The sequence below is a fragment of the Plutella xylostella genome, chromosome 11 (assembly GCF_932276165.1).
Source record: "Plutella xylostella chromosome 11, ilPluXylo3.1, whole genome shotgun sequence".
NCBI classification, from domain to species: Eukaryota; Metazoa; Arthropoda; class Insecta; order Lepidoptera; family Plutellidae; genus Plutella; species Plutella xylostella.
The window spans coordinates 4,027,237-4,046,139 of record NC_063991.1 but is presented as its reverse complement, the minus strand read 5'-3'; the positions used below and the strand labels follow the sequence as shown (position 1 = coordinate 4,046,139).

Sequence of the window (18,903 nt, the reverse complement as noted above, 5' to 3'; positions counted from 1 at the left end):
ACGCAGCCCTAAGCCCCAACATACTTCTTCAACACGTTTTAGCATAAAATCGACATGATTTTAACAGTTTTCTGATATTTCCTGGTCTAAAAAACTTGTATGGATTACAGCCCCAATCATTTTAGTTTTTCTTGTGCAATCCGTTTTACGAGGTCTAATTTTCACGATGGCTCACTTATTTTCAATGGGATTAAGTGCCGGTGAGTTCTCTGGCCATCCAAAGGCATGATATCTTGTTCTCCTTGAAATATTTGAGCTTAATCATCATCATCAAAAACACGTGGCATAGAGCCGAATTTTGTTGAAAAACTTATTGACCGTTATCATAAAATTTCCTTAGTTCAACTTCTAATCTCCGTTCTAGCAAGTCACTGTATTTTAGCGAGTCCATCATCCCTTCGATGGGCACAAGTCATCCGGTACCTATATAAGAAAAAAAGCCCCAATCTAAGAAAAGTTGATGCTAACGGTCAATAAGTTTTTCAACAAAATTCGGTTCCATTCCACGTGTCCAAGATTATGCTTAAATATTTCAAGGACAACTAGATATCATGCCTTTGGATGACCACAGATCTCACCGGTACTTAATCCCATTGAAAATAAGTGGGCCATCGTGAAAGTTAGACTTCGTAAAACGGATTGCACAAGAAAAACTAAAATGATTGAGGCTGTAATTCATACAAGTTTTTTAGACCAGTAAATATCAGAAAACTGTTAAAACCTTGTCGATTCTATGCCAAAACGTTTTGAAGAAGTTATAAAAGCCAAGGAAGACACATTTTCTATTAAAACAACTTAAATTGTATTAATATATCTCTGTTTTTTTTAAATCTAGAACTAATAAATGTATTTTTTTCAAATTTTTACTTGTGTTCACATTAATTTGCACAATACTGTATAGCATAGTATAGGTTACCTACCTATTAATGATTGAAAATAGATCAACATAATGTTTCTAGTCTGGTGCCTTTCGGCGATGAAATTCTTTTGCATCCCACATTCTGTAATGATCAGGCCTCGTTTTCACGACTCTGACTTTCCTTTCTACTGGACTAATATAGAATAGAATAGAATAGAATAGAATATATCTTTATTGAACACCACAAATTAAAATATAAAAAAAGAGAACTTATAAACTAGGAACAATGAACAATAGGCGACCTTATCGCTTAGAGCGATCTCTTACAGGTAACCTTAAACATAAAGAAATAAAACTAAAGAAAATTTGAGGGCGGTGTACCTACTACCTAACTACTTATAATATAGCTAAATAAACCATACATACTATAGCTACATAAATACTAACATAAGTTACATATTCTAACTAATATACCTACATACCATTATTAACATACATACAAACATACATACATCCTATATATATACAATAAATACCTATATTCATACAACATCTCGAAAGTAGGTAAGTAACTATTGAGACAGATAATGTTTTTTAACAGAACTTTTAAAAACCTGCAGTGATTTAGAGCTACGGATACTTAGAGGCAGAGAGTTCCACAGCTCGTTATTATATATATTATATATATTTTATATTATACTCGTTCATTACTGCCTCTTCGAAAATAAACATTGAAAATGATGATTATTCTCACTTTCTTAATAACCTCAAATGTCAAACAATGTCAAATTATCAATCGAATAAGCACTATCTGGCGGCCCAAGCAGCAGATAGATTTATTCTCCAGGTAACTGAGTTATTGGACGAATAAGTTCTATCTGACGATTGAAAAATTGAATATTTCGCTATCTGTCGAATAAACGCTATCTGTCTGTCTATCTGAGCATTGAAAAATCGGCCCTTATTACAATATAACAAAAGCCAGGTAAGTATGTTTTTCGCATGCGGGTTTTTTGATAACCAGAATAATTTCAACGGGGCGCTACTCCTATATTATGTTTACGTTCTCGCAACAATTTTCTTTATAAAATTATTTCATTAAAACTGCGCAGTATGGCGAAGTTTATTATTTTTCCGAGCTTAATTATAAAATTACTGATAGCAAAGAGAATGAAAAGAAATATTTTTGGTAATATCAATACATATTTCTTTTTTTGCACTCAGTACTAAAGACAAATGTCATTTAACCCAGGTGTCTAGTTATCTCGCCCGCCTTGTATGTGAAATGGTCCAAGCTTAGGAAGGCAGTTTAGACCTTGGGGACATGCAAAGGTTCCACTCGAGAGAGCCCGGTGCAGGTACTTACACCCCCACAGAGAATGGAATGATGATGGAAGATAAATTTTTAAAGTAAAAATCACATAAAAACACACGCCATCCGACCCCAAGCTAGGCAGAGCCTGTAATATGGGTATCGGACAGCAGATACATTTACACAAATACATATTAAATATTAATATCAACACCCAAGACCCGAGTGCCAATATCTGTCTTTAACAAATATGTGCCCCAGCGAACCCACGATCTTGGACATAGCAGTCAGGGTCACTAACCACTACACCATTCAACCATAGATGAGTATGATGATGAAATCCTCTTATCCCTCATCAGGGACATAGGGCTCGAAGAAAGGATTTCCACTTCTCCCGATCCTGCGCGGCCGCTTCCAGGTCGTCCCAGCCGAGACCAGTTGATGCAGCCTCCTTTTCAACTGACCGCCTCCAGGTGGTACGGGGGCGGCCCGGCCTTCTCTTCCCCTTCGCTTGCCATTTCAACCCTTGTTTGGACAGGTGATTGTCTGGTCTCCGCAGCACATGCCCAATCCAGCGCCATTTCCTGAGTAGGATCTCCTTGTCAATGGGTGTCTGGTCAGTCATCTCCCACAGTCTTGCGTTAGATATGGTTCGTGGCCAGTAGATCCCCAGTATGCGCCTCAGACATTTGTTCACGAACACCTGAAGTCTACTGGTTACTTCATTCTTAACGAGCCATGTCTCGCACCCGTACAGGAGGACTGACTTGACATTGGAGTTAAAAACTCTGATCTTGGTACGCCGAGTGATGATGCGAGACGTCCAAACAGGCTTCAGTTGCGCATATGCAGCTCGGGCTTTGTTGATGCGTGCTTCTACATCCGCCTCCGCTCCGCCCAGTGGGTCCACGACGCTCCCCAGGTAGGTAAAACGCTGCACTTGTTCGACAACGTCGCCGTTCACATATATGGGGGCTGAATCGGAGGTATTTAGGCGCATATCTTTGGTCTTGCTACAGTTGATGCGCAGGCCTTCCTCAGCAGCAACGTTTGCGAGGTCATCGGTCTTGGACTGAAGATCGTCACGAGATGTCGCGAGTAAGCAGAGATCGTCGGCGAAGTCTATGTCTTCGAGGGTCTTATCCTGCAACCATTGTAGTCCCCTCTCTTCTTTACTACTCACTCTGCGCATCACGTCATCCAAGACTACAAGAAAGAGAAGCGGGGACAGCAAACAGCCCTGTTTGACTCCGGCAGTGACTGTTATCGGTTCTGTTAGTTGGCCTTTGTGCATCACTCGGCAAGAGGAACCCTCATAAAGGCATTTGATAATTTGTATAACCTTGGCCGGTATACCTCTTCGCCTAAGGATTCGCCAAATGCTAGACCATTTCACCCGATCGAAAGCTTTTTCGAAGTCTACGAACAGAGTATAGAGTTCTTTCCGCATTTCATTGCACTGCTCCAGAATCACTCGCAGTACGTTGATCTGGTCGGTGCAAGATCGCCCCGCTCTGAATCCACTCTGTTCGTCCCTCAGCGTGTAGTCAACTGCGCTTCTCATTCTGTCTAGCAGGACTTTGCTCAGAATCTTGGAGCACACCGGCAACAGGTTGATTCCTCGCCAGTTGGAGCATTGGGACAGGTCACCTTTCTTCGGTAGCTTAATTATAATGCCCTCCTTCCAGCTGTCAGGTATTTGGCCCGTTTCCCAGACCGCTGTCATCAGGGGCAACAGTATATCAGCTGTTACGTCCGCGTTTGCCTTTAATGCTTCCACTGGGATGCCATCATTTCCAGGAGCTTTACCACACTTTAGGCCATTGATGGCACGTGCAATTTCAGCCTTGTCCGGAGGATCAACTTTGATGTCTAGAACATTACATTCTAGGTCGACATCGCTGTCAGCCTCTGCTGCGGCTTCATTGTCCAGAGTGTGGAAGACCTCGTTGAAGTGCTCATGCCATCTGCGCAATTGTTCTTCCAGCGTAGTGAGCACCTTTCCTGCTTTGTCTACTACTGGCCGCGTTGTCGGTGGTTTATTGCAAAGCTCTCTTCCGGCACGGTACAGCTCTCTGGTGTGTCCTGCGTGCGCCGCCAGTTCCGCTCTTCGGGCTATCGATGCCGCTCTCACTCGTTTGTCCCTTTTAGCACTGCGCTTTATGTCGCTTTCACATACAAAATATTCATAGGCAAGGATCTCTTTGATGTTCTGGTCGTTTTCCGCATTAAGTTTCTCTTTGATGGATTTTCGGTGTAATATTTTATTCCATGTTTCAGCGGATATCCATTCCTTCTTCTGCGGGTTACTGTGGCCTAAGAACATTTCGCAGCAATTGAGCAGTACACCTTTAACAGCGCTCCACTGTTCCTCCACTGAAGCTTCTTCAACCCTCTGCGTGTGGTACTGGTTGTGTAATTCCACACTAAATTCATGCTTCCTGTCAGGATTCTGGAGTTTGGAAACATCGAAACGCCGAGATAATGTGGTTGTCTTAGTCTGCACCTTTGCTATCTTCAGGCGGATTTTTGCCACTATGAGATGGTGGTCACTGTTCACGTCTGCTCCTCTTCGGTTGCGGACATCTAATAAAGAGTGTCGCCATTTCCTACTTATCATGACGTGATCTATTTGATTTTCAGTACGTCTATCAGGAGAGACCCAGGATACCTTATGGCAGTCTTTATGTGGAAATATCGATCCTCCAATCACCAAATCAAATTCACAGCAGAAGTCTACGAGCATGTTGCCATTTTCCGTTCGTGTTCCTAACGCATGCTTCCCTACCCACGACTCTATGTTGTGATTGTCGTCCCCAATCTGCGCGTTATAGTCACCCATGCAAATCACAATATCGCCTTTCGGAATAGTTCGCAATGCTTGCGAGAGTTGATCATAGAACGCTTCCTTCTTGTCCAGTTTCGCTGCGTTAGTAGGCGCGTAACATTGTACTACTGTGATATTTCTCACTTTGGACTTGAAGCGTGCTGTGATTATTCTGTCCGACACCGGTTCCCAGCCAAGCAGACTGTTTCGGGCATTTCTGGTGAGCAGGATACCAACACCGTATTCGTGTTTCTCTTCCTGTCCCGAGTATAGAAGGGTATAATCTTCAATTTTTTGTTCCCCAAAGTCTTTCCATCTCGTTTCAGAAATGCCAAGTATCTCTAACTGGTAGTCCCGCATATATTTGACAACTTGGTGTCCTCTACTTTCTTCGCGCATCGTGCGAACATTCCAACATCCAATCAGAGTCCTTAATTTCATGCCAAAAGTCGTTTGTTGAAAATCGGTCCGTGTATTCCTTCTTTGAGTTTCAATAATTTTAAATTTCAGATATACAGGTAATTAGCCCATAGTATCCTAGACGGCTAGCAGGGCTGCTGCTTCAAAGCGTGCCGTCACACTCGGTTTGTTCTCGAAGTACCTTCTTCTATCGTCCTTTCTGGAGGCATTTAGACCTCCAAGGCCGCCGAGAGCCTCTTCCAGCCGAAGCCAGGTGTATGGTTATACCGCCACTGCTCGGTCGTCAGAGCCTCGTCTGTTGTCCAGCAGGGAGCACCACGGCGCGGTGCCTGCCACGCCGCCGCCATCCGGCGCGTGCAGGTGAGGTTGACAGTTGGGTCGGATAAGATTTTGTGTTCCGTTCTCCCCTTACTCCATAGATGAGTATAGCTTAGTTAAACTTTGATCAGGCCAGCAAAATATTTCCTCATTAGTACAGGGTGTCCAGTAAGTAGTAAGAACCTATGACAAACTGCATGGGGTGGTAGCCTAGGTCTAGGCCTACCTAAACAACATGAAGTAACATAATTTGAAGGTGATAAAATAAATTTGAATCAATAAGATTTTGTATTTTATTGATCTTCTCCCTATAATTTTTACACAGAGTTGTATAATATAAATATAACCTTAACAGAGCATTCAAATTACAAACCTGGTGCTACACCTTCAATTGTATCAAAATCAATTATTTCTTGTTTGAGAACGGCAAGATCTGGAAACACACTCCTCACAGTAGGGTTGTTCAACAGATCATGTTCCTCTATGTCCATGCCATCCTCCATCTTATAGTGTGGTTTCGTACAACTAAAACATGAGAAATATATTCAAATAGCAATTAATGACTTCTAACTAAGTAGTATAATGAAATATATTCTGAAGGCACAAAATTTAATTTTAGCGATGTAAAACTAGAAATGTTGCCCGTGAAATATGAGATTTGACTTAACACTCATCATCGTCATCATCATCTCAGCCATAGGACGTCCACTGCTGAACATAGACCTCCCCCAATGATTTCCACCTTGTCCGATCTGAGGCGGCCCGCATCCAGTGCTTCCCCGTGGACTTGACTATATTATCTGTCCATCTCGCGTGGGGCCGCCAAACGCTACCGGTACGTGGTCTCCACTCTTCTGCTCCACCAACCTGATGGTCGGTGGAGCAGAAGAGTGGAAGAGTGGAAGAGTGGAAGTCCACTCACTAACAGTAACACTCATACAACCTGATTATAAACAAAGAATGTATATAAGGTTATGACAGCCTAAAATTAGAATTTGTGCCTTCAGAAACTGCATCAATATAATCCTTTATTGCAGAAATACATTTATGAGTGTAAAAGGTGGGAAAAATAGTAAGTAGGTATTCAGAACCATTTTCTACCAGTTTTCATAACATGCAAGAAGATTTATAGTTCATAATTTTACAAAAATTCAATAGACTGTAGCATGATAATCTGTTTACTGCACTAGATTTAGAGCTAAAACGATATAGACTTTTTGAATAGGAGGCCACAAACAAACACTCATATAGCATTTGAAGAGGAAGGCCGCCCTCACCCCCTACCACCAGCTAATTAAAGACCTCTGCAGGCTCTCTCACTTCCACTGAGCCTCCAGCCACCGACAACTCTACATTCTGCCACATATTCACTCTTGTGTGTAGCATAGATTTAGCAAACAAATGGAGGAAAAGCTAACCTCAAGACCAAAAGTAAGTATGAAGGTTTTATAAAACTATTCTTACCCAATGCAGTGCTAAACACTTTATTCAGCAGACTATCGGTGAAATTATCATTTATTAGCTTTAAGGGTGCGAATAGTTAAGAATATTTTTAGGTTTTTGACAAAAACACATCCAAATACTGAAATACTGAAACACAAGCCAAGCCAAGCTGCATAGAGAAAAAATAAATAATTGTGAAAAGAGTGGCATCTCAAGGAGTTTTTTGTCATACTCTATACGTCATACTGAACAGCGTCATCTCTTTTTATTTCTCAGCCTCATTGTACATACATACAGGGTGCCCTTGGGACACCCTGTATATATAGATATAGCTGTTCCCGCGCGCTTCGCTTCGCCCTAAATAGTTTTCCCGTGGGAATTCCGGGATAAAAAGTAGCCTATGTTTTTTCCCAGGGTCTAGACCGTATGTATACCAAATTTCATTCAAATCCGTTCAGTAGTTATGGCGTGAAAGAGTAACAGACAGACAGACACAGTTACTTTCGCATTTATAATATTAGTAAGGAGTAAGGATTGTTATCACAAGTTATTAACTTCAATCTATAATGATATCCTAATCCTAACTATCCTAACTAATATCATAAATTCGAAAGTAACTGTGTCTGTCTGTTACTCTTTCACGCCAAAACTACTGAACGGATTTAAATGAAATTTGGTATACATACGGTCTAGACCCTAGGAAAGAACATAAGCTACTTTTTATCCCGGAATTCCCACGGGAAAACTTTTTAAGGCGAAGCGAAGCGCGCGGGAACAGCTAGTAAGACATATTTGCCTTAACGTAGTTACACCACACAACAGTTATTACATTTATTAGCTAAATGTAAGTTCAATCTACATATTTATGTACCTACCTACATGCAAAAATAAATAAAAACAAATTATTATATAATTATTTATTACCTCGCATATAACAATGTTTCAGTTCAGTTTTGTTCATGTCACTTGTAAAATAATATGCGAGTGGGTGTGTGTATTCCTTTTTTATTCCTTTCACCATGAAAACCAATTCATGTTTTGCTAGTTTAATGTTTCCCAAGAGAAGAAAATCCTTTCAATTGACCCCTAGCGGCATCATAATGCACTTGTGGTGATAAAGTCATTTCGTCCAAGATAATAGTGCATCATTTATCCTCGCGAGGCAAATCTTTGACGACATTTATCAGTTTGGTACACATAGTATTTTAATCTTCAGCGGATATGAAGATGTCGAACGCTCTTTGCCAGTGCCGCCATTTCAGCTCGGTTCCCGTGGAACCACGTGGAACCTGGATCCATATGGAATCTGTTAGGTCGCAAGAATTTCTTAAAAACACTTTTAGCTCATAAAGATGCTTTTTCTTGACACATCATTTTTATTTGTATATAAAATTTATAAATAACGATATACCGAGAATATAGGCTTTTATTTACAAAAATTAAACATGTTATTTGCGAGACATTGTAAGACAACTGAACTGACACTGACACGCAATTTCTTCATAATAGCCATAGATCATGACAATGTTGACATTCAAATACTACTTATCTATGTGTCTTGTTATTGTTCTATGGTCTTGTTCATAACGCCATCTTACATCTGTTTTGGTAATAAGAGTAATATAAAGAGATGGCACTACCTTCTACTAAAAGTTCAGCCATTAAGGCACTGACCCCCCCCTGCCAAGCTGTCATAATGTCATATATCATGATTGACATTTTGTTTGTAAAATAAATGAAAGTACTCTGTGGTTTTGGTTTTAATTTCACAGATTAAGTATTTCATTTTTACATCAACACCACCGCCGCCACAGCCGAGGCCTCACATGTTCCTTCTTGAGAGCTCTTACTTGCAGGTATTCTCGAATAAAAGCAAGATAAAAATTATAAGTAAATTTTAAAAATGAAAGACAAGCAAAGTAGATATCATAGACTAGTTTTGATGACAAATAACAGATGGCACTGAGAACTCAATACCGGTACAGGACTGTATGAAATAAGCGCGGTATCGAAGTTTATCAGCTAACTGAAATATATAGAAATTCCAACGCGAAATTTTAGATAGAAAACATTGCATGATAGGTAATATTCCGCCTCCTTGTACTACAAGTTTTCTTTAGTTTGCTGGTAGTTAGGTACTTACCTATAGCAGCGCTGTCATGTAGCATTTCATAGCTTGACAGAGGAGCGGCTTCTTATTGTAAGAGAATTAGGTAGGTATTACGTTCCTTGGACTCACCTCACTCTCTCACTCCATTAAATTAAATTAAAAATTATTTATTTCTGAATATGTTTACAGTATTCTTAAAGTAGGCACTAGAGCGTAAGTAGGTACATGTTATTTGTATATCTGGGGTCAGTGGTGTCCTAAATAGGTTTTTTTTAAAACCTGTAGTAAGGACTACCGATAAAGTAGGTACAAAAAAAACTATTACGTACAATAAAAGTACTTTTATATGTATATTGATGTACCTACCTAGATCATACCTAATCCTATATAACCCCATGTATTTTATGTGACAGACGTCGGAGGGCGGCGCGGCGGCGGCGGAGGAGGCGGAGGGCGAGGGGGGGGACGCCGCCTACAACAACAACCTCTGCAGGTGACTACACTCAACACTACACTCTCAAACAGCATACACACACGCACTCACGCCTTGTACTAATGTACTCCCTTAAGTGGAATGATATTAAATCTTCTTAGTTAAGTACTACTTTCCTACTAGAGTTAGTGAGGACCCCACGTCCCCCGCAGCCCCGCATAGTCAGACACATTGCCACAGAGGAACAATACACTAGACGTTGCGCTCAACTCCCCGTCTCCATGTTGACCCGCATGGGGAGTGCGAGTTTTTACTCCGTTAGATTAGCGGTGAGTAAACGCGAATTCGTAGAGTAGGAGAGTCGCTGGTACTCATACTAGGTACCTAATTATGTTTTATAAAACTTGTGAAATATGTGGTTTAAGAGCCGCTAGCCGGTCGTATAGATGGCCAAAATATAATTTTCATGGCCAAATTTCCGCTGGATGAGGAAAGGTAAGCTACAATTAAAGGCTAAAGCATAGGATTTAGTTTTTATACCTATGTATAAAAAAGGTAAAGTCTAATAAAATAACTGGAGGGTCAGCACAACCAACAATAGTGCATGAATGTTTTTTTTATCGATATCGATATTTTTATTTATCATTAGTACGCACAGCTCATCAATCAGAACAACTTTTGTCTACTAGTTTTGGAAATTAGCGAAAATCAAATTCGGATCTCCATACAAAAATTACCAGTGACTTTTATTATACCTACTTAAATAATATTTAATTGTTTAATAATAATTATAAAAATGTTGTTTGCAGATGTAAACAGTGGGTTAAGATGACCGGTAAGGAGGATCTGGTTTATGTGCCTATTGAAAAGCTACATCAACTTAAACGAATTTGTGGCAATCATTTTCTAACACAACATTTTAAGAACACAATTGAAAAAAAAACAATTCCATGTGTGGGACTTACTGCAGACACTTTTTTTATAATAAATAAATATAATTATATTTTTCCACTTTTATTTTATTTCAACATTATATCATAGCACTTACGTCAACGGAAAATCTCGAGTTATTTTATGGATTATATTTTTGTGTTCAAATAGGTACATAACATAACGTTGAACCGAGACTTAACGTTGGTGTCATTGTGTAACACTGAAATCCTATTGTGTAAAACTGAAATTAAAGTAATACATACACACACACTTTTTTTTTTTACTAGTTATCGATAAAAAATATCCATAAGAAGCACATCACTATTTCAGCGGGGCTATGTTGGCAGTTTTGTACGTCATAATTTTTGTTTTGTTGGTACCCTCTGTTTAATACAAGTATTTTTTTCTTTTTTTTCCCCTTGTACTCCCATCTCTTAAAACGTAGTGTTCTTTTCTCTATGGGTACCTGGTTGAATTTGGGGGTTAGTCTGTGAAATAAAAAAACTAACCTCTCTGCACATGACAAGTGACAGTGAGTCAGTGACAGATAGATAATCTGTTTGCAAAAAAAAACAAAACACTTAACCTAACCTAATACTTCTCTTGTAGCGTTTAATTTAATCATATTATTTTAATAAATACCAGACATCTTTAGAATTTCATTTATTGCAAAAGAAACGTTCAGCTCTCAAAACTGCTAATTATTGGTCAATAAACTGCGGAAACAAGTGATACTCACTCACGCAGGTAAGAGATCTCTATAACCATCAAGATTTACATCATCTCGAGTCGAGATAGTCCACACTAGCATTGGAAAGCTCTTAAACTACTACTGTGCTACCACAAAAAACTTAAAACACTGTTAAACAAGTGTTTAAAACGGAATTTGACATATTTTGTATGCGTTTGACAGCATGAAACACCTGATAAATACTGTCTTAATTTTTTTTGGTAAGGCCCCTTGTGTTTTTGTATATTACAGTGAACTTAAGTCAATGAACAGTGTGATTAAAGCCTTATGAGTTGTATAAGTACTAAATTATTGTTATTACATGGTCTGGTGTTTATTTGTATAAGGGTGGTTTCACTTCTAGCTCTCAGACTATGATAATATAAAAGTATGTTCTTAAGAACTATCACTTATTTCTAGTGCCTGTTTCTGCAAATGTGCAGTATAAGATGGAGGACGACATAGACATAGAGGAGCATGATCTGTTGAATGACCCGGCCTTGAGAAGTGTGTTTCCAGATCTTACCATTTTGAAAAGTGAAATAATTGATTTCAATATAAGTGCAGGTAAAATTATATTATCTCTTCTTTGGGCTAAAAGAATTAATATAAATTGAAGGTTTTCTTATATCCTATACCTTTCAGAAACTCCATCAGAAACGCATGTTCTGGAGAGAAATGAAAACCAACTGGATGGCACTTTGGCGGAGAACAGTGGGAGTCTTCCTCCTGTGTGCCCCACGCATGACACAGATGTCAAACCTGACATCATATGTATGGATGTTGATGGTACAAAAACTGTTGTTGGCGATAAAATATCAGAATCTGATATAATAGTCTCTCAAGGTTTTCAATTGAGTGAATTTTATAGCAACAGAATAAAACTGAACAGTAGCGAAGAACAAGATGTGAATGGTATCCTAAAATTGGACTACAATAACATCAAGAAGGAGGACATGTGTAATGATACTGAACCAGATGCAGTGATCACAATCAACTCTAATGGCAAAAATAGTAGGAGAATAACAATATTGGAAAAATATTTACAAGTAAATGTAGTGCTTACAGACTGTTATACATCTCTATTGAACAACAACTGTTACTGTGCTCAGTGTGCAGTGTTGTTCTCCAACACTGAAGCGTATAGTGAACATTACACAAACACACATACCGAGTCCACTCACTCAACTAAAGCCTCGGATTCTCTTGTGACACGTAAACAAATAATTTACTCTCATGTGAATGAATTTGTGTGTGACACCTGCAAGAAGATATTCACTACGAAAAGGATATTGATACAGCATATGTTAATTCACAATGACGACAAGCCATTCGAGTGTGACATTTGCAAGAAAACATTTAACCAAATAACAAATTTAAAGTCACACAAGTTACTTCACACTGGAGAAAAGCCATACATGTGCGGTAATTGCAAAAAATCGTTTAGGCACAGTAGTACTTTGAAAAACCACGAATTGATCCACACTGGGGAAAAGCTATTCCAGTGTGACGATTGCACGAAAACATTTTACCGAAGAAGTAATTTGAAGAGCCACAAGTTAGTTCACAGAGGCGAAATGCCATTCCAGTGTGAAATTTGTACGAAATCATTTAAACAAATAAGTCATTTGAAGAGCCACAAGTTAGTTCACACTGGCGAAAAGCCAAACAAGTGCGGTAATTGCAAAAAATCGTTTCGGCATTTTAGAACTTTGAAAGAGCACGAATTGATCCACACGGGAGAAAAGCCGTTCCAGTGTGACATTTGCAAGAAAACATTTAGGCATCGGGGCTCATGGAAAAACCATAAGTTAATTCACACTGGCGAAAAGCCATTCCAGTGTGACACTTGCCCGAAATCTTTTAACCGAAGAGATACTCTTAAGAAGCATAAGTTACTTCACACTGCAGCACAGCCATATGGTTCTGATGCGTCGGAAAAAAATAATGTGAGATCTGGGAAACATGAGGAAACAACAAACATGAGGCGTGAAACAGCGGGATGTCAGTGAGTGTCAGTGGGGCGCGCTGCGGGCGAGGGCTCGGCCTCCGCCTGTCCCCTCACTGCAGGCAGCGCCGGCGACGCACAGGCCGCGTTGTCGACACGCTCTCCTACACCCACATACAAGCGACTCCACCTACACTAACCACCTCAGTTGCAATTCTGACATCGGCGCGGACGGTCGCTTTCTAGCGGCGCCGTCTGTAGCCGTCACGTGTGACTCACTACTGAGTGACCCGGCTGCTCAAGGACAGCGTCCTGTTGTACACCGAGATGCCTGAAATCCCGGCTCAAGTGGAAGCCTCGGAACAGTATAAAATGTAATTAAATCGGTAGAGTAAAACAACTATTTGCTTCTTTATTTTTAATAAACTTTTTATGGTATAATACTGATGTTTGTTGTTTTCATATTTGTGGTACCTGTTGCTGTGCTAGTGCCGCGGTGGTACAGAGGGCCTTCGCAAGAGTGCGCCGCGCCGTCCTGTCCTCAGCAACTGTCCTGGCTTCTGTCCAGCTCAGCGCTTGCGCTCGCAGCTCGCCGTCAACTGTACGCCGCCATGTGTGCACCGATCAAAGAGAAACATAAAATGTTAACATGACATGTGCTGTGTCATGTCATGTGTGTGTGAGTTTTAACCTTTTGTCAATGGTTTTAACACATTTTTTACATTGCAGCGAGACAGTCAGTCAGTTCAGTACAAAAGAATCTTAGTTTAACATTTATATTTAAACTGTCGTCACGCGTCGAGTGGTCGCCGCGTGTTCACACTCACCGAGCGAGCGAGACTCGGACTAGTAGCAGAATAGAACAGCGTCCGAGTGGCTGTAACGTAGTGTTGTCTTGCTCTGTGGTCTCGGTCAGTGGCTCGGCCGAGCACTCGCGCGTGTGTATACATCGACCGAGTGCTCGGCCGAGGGTGCTGACTCGCCACTCTACTCGGTACTACAGGCAGGGTATAACGAGTAAAAACTCACACTCCGAGCAAGTGAACGAGACACCATGTGCACCATTAAGACGCCGACACACTAGCGGACGCGGCTGTCAGACGTGACTTAAAGGTATCTAGCTAACATCTAGCTAAGGAATGTAGGGTAACGTAACGTAGGTACCTAGGGACATTTTCGACTACCCCAACTTTGAATGAAGCTATCGCAGCGTACAACTAAGATATTAATGTGAAATTTTCTTTATTCGGTAGGATATATAATCTATTATCACTAGTATTTGTGCTAAAGCTTTAGTGTGGCCAGATTTTATTAAATTAAGATAAAAGTAAAAATGCTTGTTTTGACCCAAGGTACGTTACACGTTTGTACCTTGGGACACTGTTTCCTATAGCTTTGTACTATGGAAAATGCAAACTTCTAAATAACGCCTTATATCTCTGTTCTTATTGATTTACTGCATCTCTCTTCTGTCTAGTTTCACTCTGGCACTAATAAGAACAGAGATATAAGGCGTTATTTAGATGTTTGCATTTTCGATAGTACAAAGCCATAGAAAACAGTGTCCCAAGGTACAAATTTAATCGTGTCCCAAGGTACAAAAAAGCAATATTTAACCAAAATTTTAATATCTTTATTTTTAATTTAGGAATCTTTCAGATAATTGCCATGTCATAAAATTAAATAACTGAAAAGTTATACGTGACATCCATGTCTTTATTTTGAGCATGCCTCAATGAGATAAAGCAACACAAAAAACTATACAAAAGCTACTTTTGACTCCAGAAAACTTCATATTGTCTTCACCACACACTCGATGCTGGTATGATCACGAGACTCACTAGTTTTGCCAAGCGAGTAAAATACTATGCCTAGGGTAGAATTTTAATGTGTTTATTTAGCCGGTTTTTAAAATACAATCAATGTCCCGAGGTACAAGCGTCCCAAGGTACGTTACGTTACCCTACACTACTACTACTGTGGAGCGTCATTGTAGTTATGAAGAAAAAAAAAGTTCGTTGGGTCGATTGTGAATACCTGCGGAAAGTTGCATTTGGTTGAATTATACCTAATTATATATTTTTTAAATCATTTTTTTTATAGTTTTCAGTCCCTTACCTCAGCTCAAAGTTTGAGTAGTTTTGGTAAAATTGGTACATCTTTGAATATTGAAAGAACGTAACGACAATTAACATCTTGGAAATATTTTACCGTAAATATAACAATAAAACATTAATTTTATAAACCTAAACCTTTATTTAAAAATAACATATAATTATAATCATAAACAATAGCAAAAAAGGAGGAAAATCATGGAAATTTCGTAAGTTATTCATTAGTATTTTTGTAGACCTTAAAGTCCTGCATTGCAATGCAGGACTTTGATCCAACCAGGTCGCTCAATTGGCTATCGCTGGCAGCCTGTAGGATTGGAGGAGATGTTATTTGTGATTCACTCCATACGATCATGTCAGTACCTATAATGGGCCTCAAAGTTTAACTTTGGTACTTTATATATTCTTATCCCTGGTTTCGAGTTCTTCCTGGTCGCGATAATTCGTTTTAATCCCAATTCCCTTATATGTGGACGACCGAGTGAATTTGACGACCGAATGGCGTAGTGGTTAGTGACCCTGACTACTGAACCGAAGGTCCCGGGTTCGATTCCCGGCTGGGGCAGATATTTGTTTAAACACAGATATTTGTTCTCGGGTCTTGGGTGTTGATATTTATATTTAATATCTATCTATCTATGTATTTGTGTAGATATATCAGCTGTCCGACACCCATAACACAGGTTCTACCTAGCTTGGGGTCGGATGGCCGTGTGTGAGATGTCCCCACATATTATTATTATTATTATTATTATGTGGTCGGTTGTCGAACAGCATCGCTAGTAGAAGGTTTTCAGGATGCGCAAAAAATGCATTTCTTTGTATGACTGGGTCAATAATCTGTTTCACATCAGAGCTGAAACATCTAGATAGTTAATTCAATTAATTTGTAGACGTGAGTTGGTCCTTGTTTAAACGAGCTATCCTTCTTTACATAAAACCATACTCGAGCATACACTTTCACAACATATTCTGCGAGTTTAATTAACTCTGGTGAAGGGTTCGGTGTGGCGACATAGAGTCGTAAGATTCTATTATAGGGTTTGTTAACCAACGTGAATTTTTCCAGGACTTCTATGGCATAAATCCTGAGGACGTGAACCGCTGTTGACTGCTTCACTCATTTACTTCTGATCTGTACTCAGAGTATTTTCAGTTTCAGTCGGTGAAAGAGGCACGCACGTTAGATGGAATAGGAGCAAACGCCGTGACAGACAGATTTTAACAGTTTTCCAAAGCTTTTCCTATTACGCCAGAATATAGTTGAGGGTCACTGGTAGCTCCATCTTACTTAATCAACAAATACCGAAGGGGCAATGCGTTCGCGTGCAGTTGGCAAATGAACCATTGTAGTGGTCCACCTAACTTTAATTGGATCAATCGAATTACGCCACTTTTCCAGCCAGTGTTTGTAGCTGTACCGTCACACCCGACAACTTGGTGAAATCAATGGAACTCTTAGTAAAATACGAATGTATAGAATCAGCTGTAACTTTTCCTGTACCACACAACGTAGTTAAATGGCCTAAGTACAGTGATTCTGGCTTCACTATTAAGAATGTGCTCTAATGTAACAATCGTTTTGTGAAAACGTTGACCTCGCTTTTGAATCACTAGCGTCTTGTCCTTTCGGCCATCGAGTCCACTGACTTCAGAAGAATACTCTTGCCTGTGAATGTCATCACGCACTCGTTTTCTAGCTCTATTTCGATCGATCCGAGATGCCATATCGGTCACAAACTGTGGCTAAGGTAGGCAGAGATATGGGTCGATTACACCTAACGAGTACAATGGCGAGTCAGTGTCCTCGGCCGAGCACTCGATCACTTGCTAGCCGTTCATTGGTCGAGGATTGGCCGAGGATACTGTCCCACCCACCACTGTACTCGTTAGATGTAGGTAATCCCCAATACCTAGTCTATTTGTCTGATACGGTATTGGTAGTATCGGCGCACCATCGAGAGTTTTAGATGTACTGGGTTGAGGTTAAATTAATTCCTGGAAGAGATCGCTTTTAGCGATAAGGTAGCCCTTATTGTATTATAGATTTTAACCCGCCAGTGGTGACGTCAATTTGACTTACATCGTTGGTGACGCCGGTCTCACGCACCGGGTTTTTCAAACTTATTTTTTTTACATACTTAATTAACTACACATGCTACCCAAAATTAGTTTAATTTTAAAGATAAGTATTTGTTTGACAATTAAACAAAGCATTATCATAAATCACGGCTCGTTTATTAGTCCTTTCACGATGGTACTTAGAACACTTAATATTTAGATAAATTTTCACCTATCATCTTAAAAAATTAAAAATACAACAATGATGTAATTTTTTATAACTAAATCTGCCTTTTATAGTTTTATAACACTACGAACTTCATAAGAAATAACAAAAATTGTTATACCGTTTTAAATTGCACCAGGTTGGCGCCAAAACTCCGAAACCTGCGCACGAGTCATCGTCGCGGGGTGGACTGACGATGGGGGATGGGAAATGAGGCAGCTACCCGAAATCACAACAAAAATCGATAGCTAATAAGAAAGTTATTCGACTTTTTCAAACCACCCGGTCTCACAGACATGTACGTCACCACTGGCGGGTTAAGTCTCAAATGTTATTTACGTGTTTTATGTACAATAAAGTTATACTTACCTACTAATTCAGAATTGCTGCAGATTCGAGATTTGATTTTTTTATTGTAATTTTTCGTCCCTTTGACGTCGCATATAACGTAACAGCACCAGGAGTGGACACCTTAAGGATTTTTTACAAATGATTTGGCTGTTACTCGCACAGTTTTTGAGTTAGAATATTGAAAGTTGGTATGAATCATAGGAATATCTTGCCTTTTAAGATGAATGTACACTAGCTCGATTTAAACTATTGGTATTCCAGGAAATTGCATATTTGTAAAATATGTCCTAAAACCACAGTAATGGACACCCAACCTCCAGGTATGGACACCCAATGTTGGACAGTGATTTTTTATTGGATAAAAGTATAAAATATTGTTTTATGTTTATTTTATTATAATTGTAACGATGATTCGTAATCATAACTGTTTACACAAACAGGCTTGGTTGCCAGTTACACTACGGGAATGATAAAAAACGGAAAATTTAACTTTCTGAAAAAAAAAAAGTTTTACAGAAACACAAAAATTTCCAATTCAACATTATAAATTCTGTTCTCCTGCATTTTATTCTGTTACTTGGTATCATTATGTTCCCCCAGTGGAACAGAGGGCAGACACAACAGTTTTTTATCCCAGACTGTTGACAGCAGCCATCTTTGCATCAGACCACGTGATTCACACTTTCCACATCTCCATACGATCAAGCGCCGTAAGGTCTATTTAGATCGGCCTTGCTTACGCTTGCCTTGCGGATCCCATTCGAGAGCCTGTCTCAAGATTGGGTTTTAGTCTCTACGCAGGGTATGGCTATTCCAAC

General features: G+C 39.6%; 4 protein-coding genes across 9 annotated transcripts in view; 2 read left to right on the top strand and 2 right to left on the bottom strand.

Moving 5' to 3' along the window:
* LOC125488551 (zinc finger protein 85-like) overlaps nt 1-7,343 on the bottom strand; it is a 144,504-nt gene extending 137,161 nt beyond the window's left edge. The window contains exon 1 of the mRNA XM_048623986.1: nt 7,201-7,343. The gene's annotated coding sequence lies outside the window, so the exon portion shown is untranslated. The remainder of the gene's footprint in view (nt 1-7,200) is intronic.
* Nucleotides 1-18,903, bottom strand: part of LOC119693291 (zinc finger protein 1 homolog) — a 538,991-nt gene that overhangs the window by 17,138 nt on the left and 502,950 nt on the right. Inside the window, exons 1-2 of one of the 5 annotated variants that reach the window (XM_048623935.1) lie at nt 7,155-7,169; nt 6,110-6,261 (exon numbers count right to left, since the gene is read on the bottom strand). The exons of the other annotated variants lie outside the window; for them this stretch is intronic. Of the exons in view, the coding sequence (XP_048479892.1) occupies nt 6,110-6,239 (130 nt within the window). The 5' untranslated portion in view covers nt 6,240-6,261; nt 7,155-7,169. Of the gene's footprint in view, nt 1-6,109; nt 6,262-7,154; nt 7,170-18,903 lie in introns of those variants that run through there. 5 annotated transcript variants of the gene reach the window in all.
* Nucleotides 1-18,903, top strand: part of LOC105392845 (zinc finger protein 184-like) — a 342,691-nt gene that overhangs the window by 276,141 nt on the left and 47,647 nt on the right. The gene's annotated exons all lie outside the window — the stretch shown is intronic.
* LOC125489141 (zinc finger protein 253-like) lies at nt 11,180-13,780 on the top strand. 2 transcript variants are annotated; one of them, XM_048623996.1, is made up of 3 exons: nt 11,180-11,402; nt 11,829-11,952; nt 12,031-13,780. In XM_048623996.1, exons 2-3 carry the CDS (start codon nt 11,835-11,837, stop codon nt 13,395-13,397), a joined length of 1,485 nt encoding a protein of 494 aa, XP_048479953.1. In that variant the 5' UTR covers nt 11,180-11,402; nt 11,829-11,834; the 3' UTR covers nt 13,398-13,780. The 2 variants fall into 2 exon arrangements, with proteins under 2 accessions (XP_048479953.1, XP_048479952.1); XM_048623995.1 differs by having other exon boundaries at nt 11,806-11,952.

Coding starts and splice junctions, on each gene's coding strand:
- LOC125489141 (XM_048623996.1), top strand. CDS start 11,835: ATGGAGGACGACATAGACATAGAGGAGCATGATCTGTTGAATGACCCG. Junction 11,953..12,030: donor TGATTTCAATATAAGTGCAG/GTAAAATTATAT, acceptor TATACCTTTCAG/AAACTCCATCAGAAACGCAT.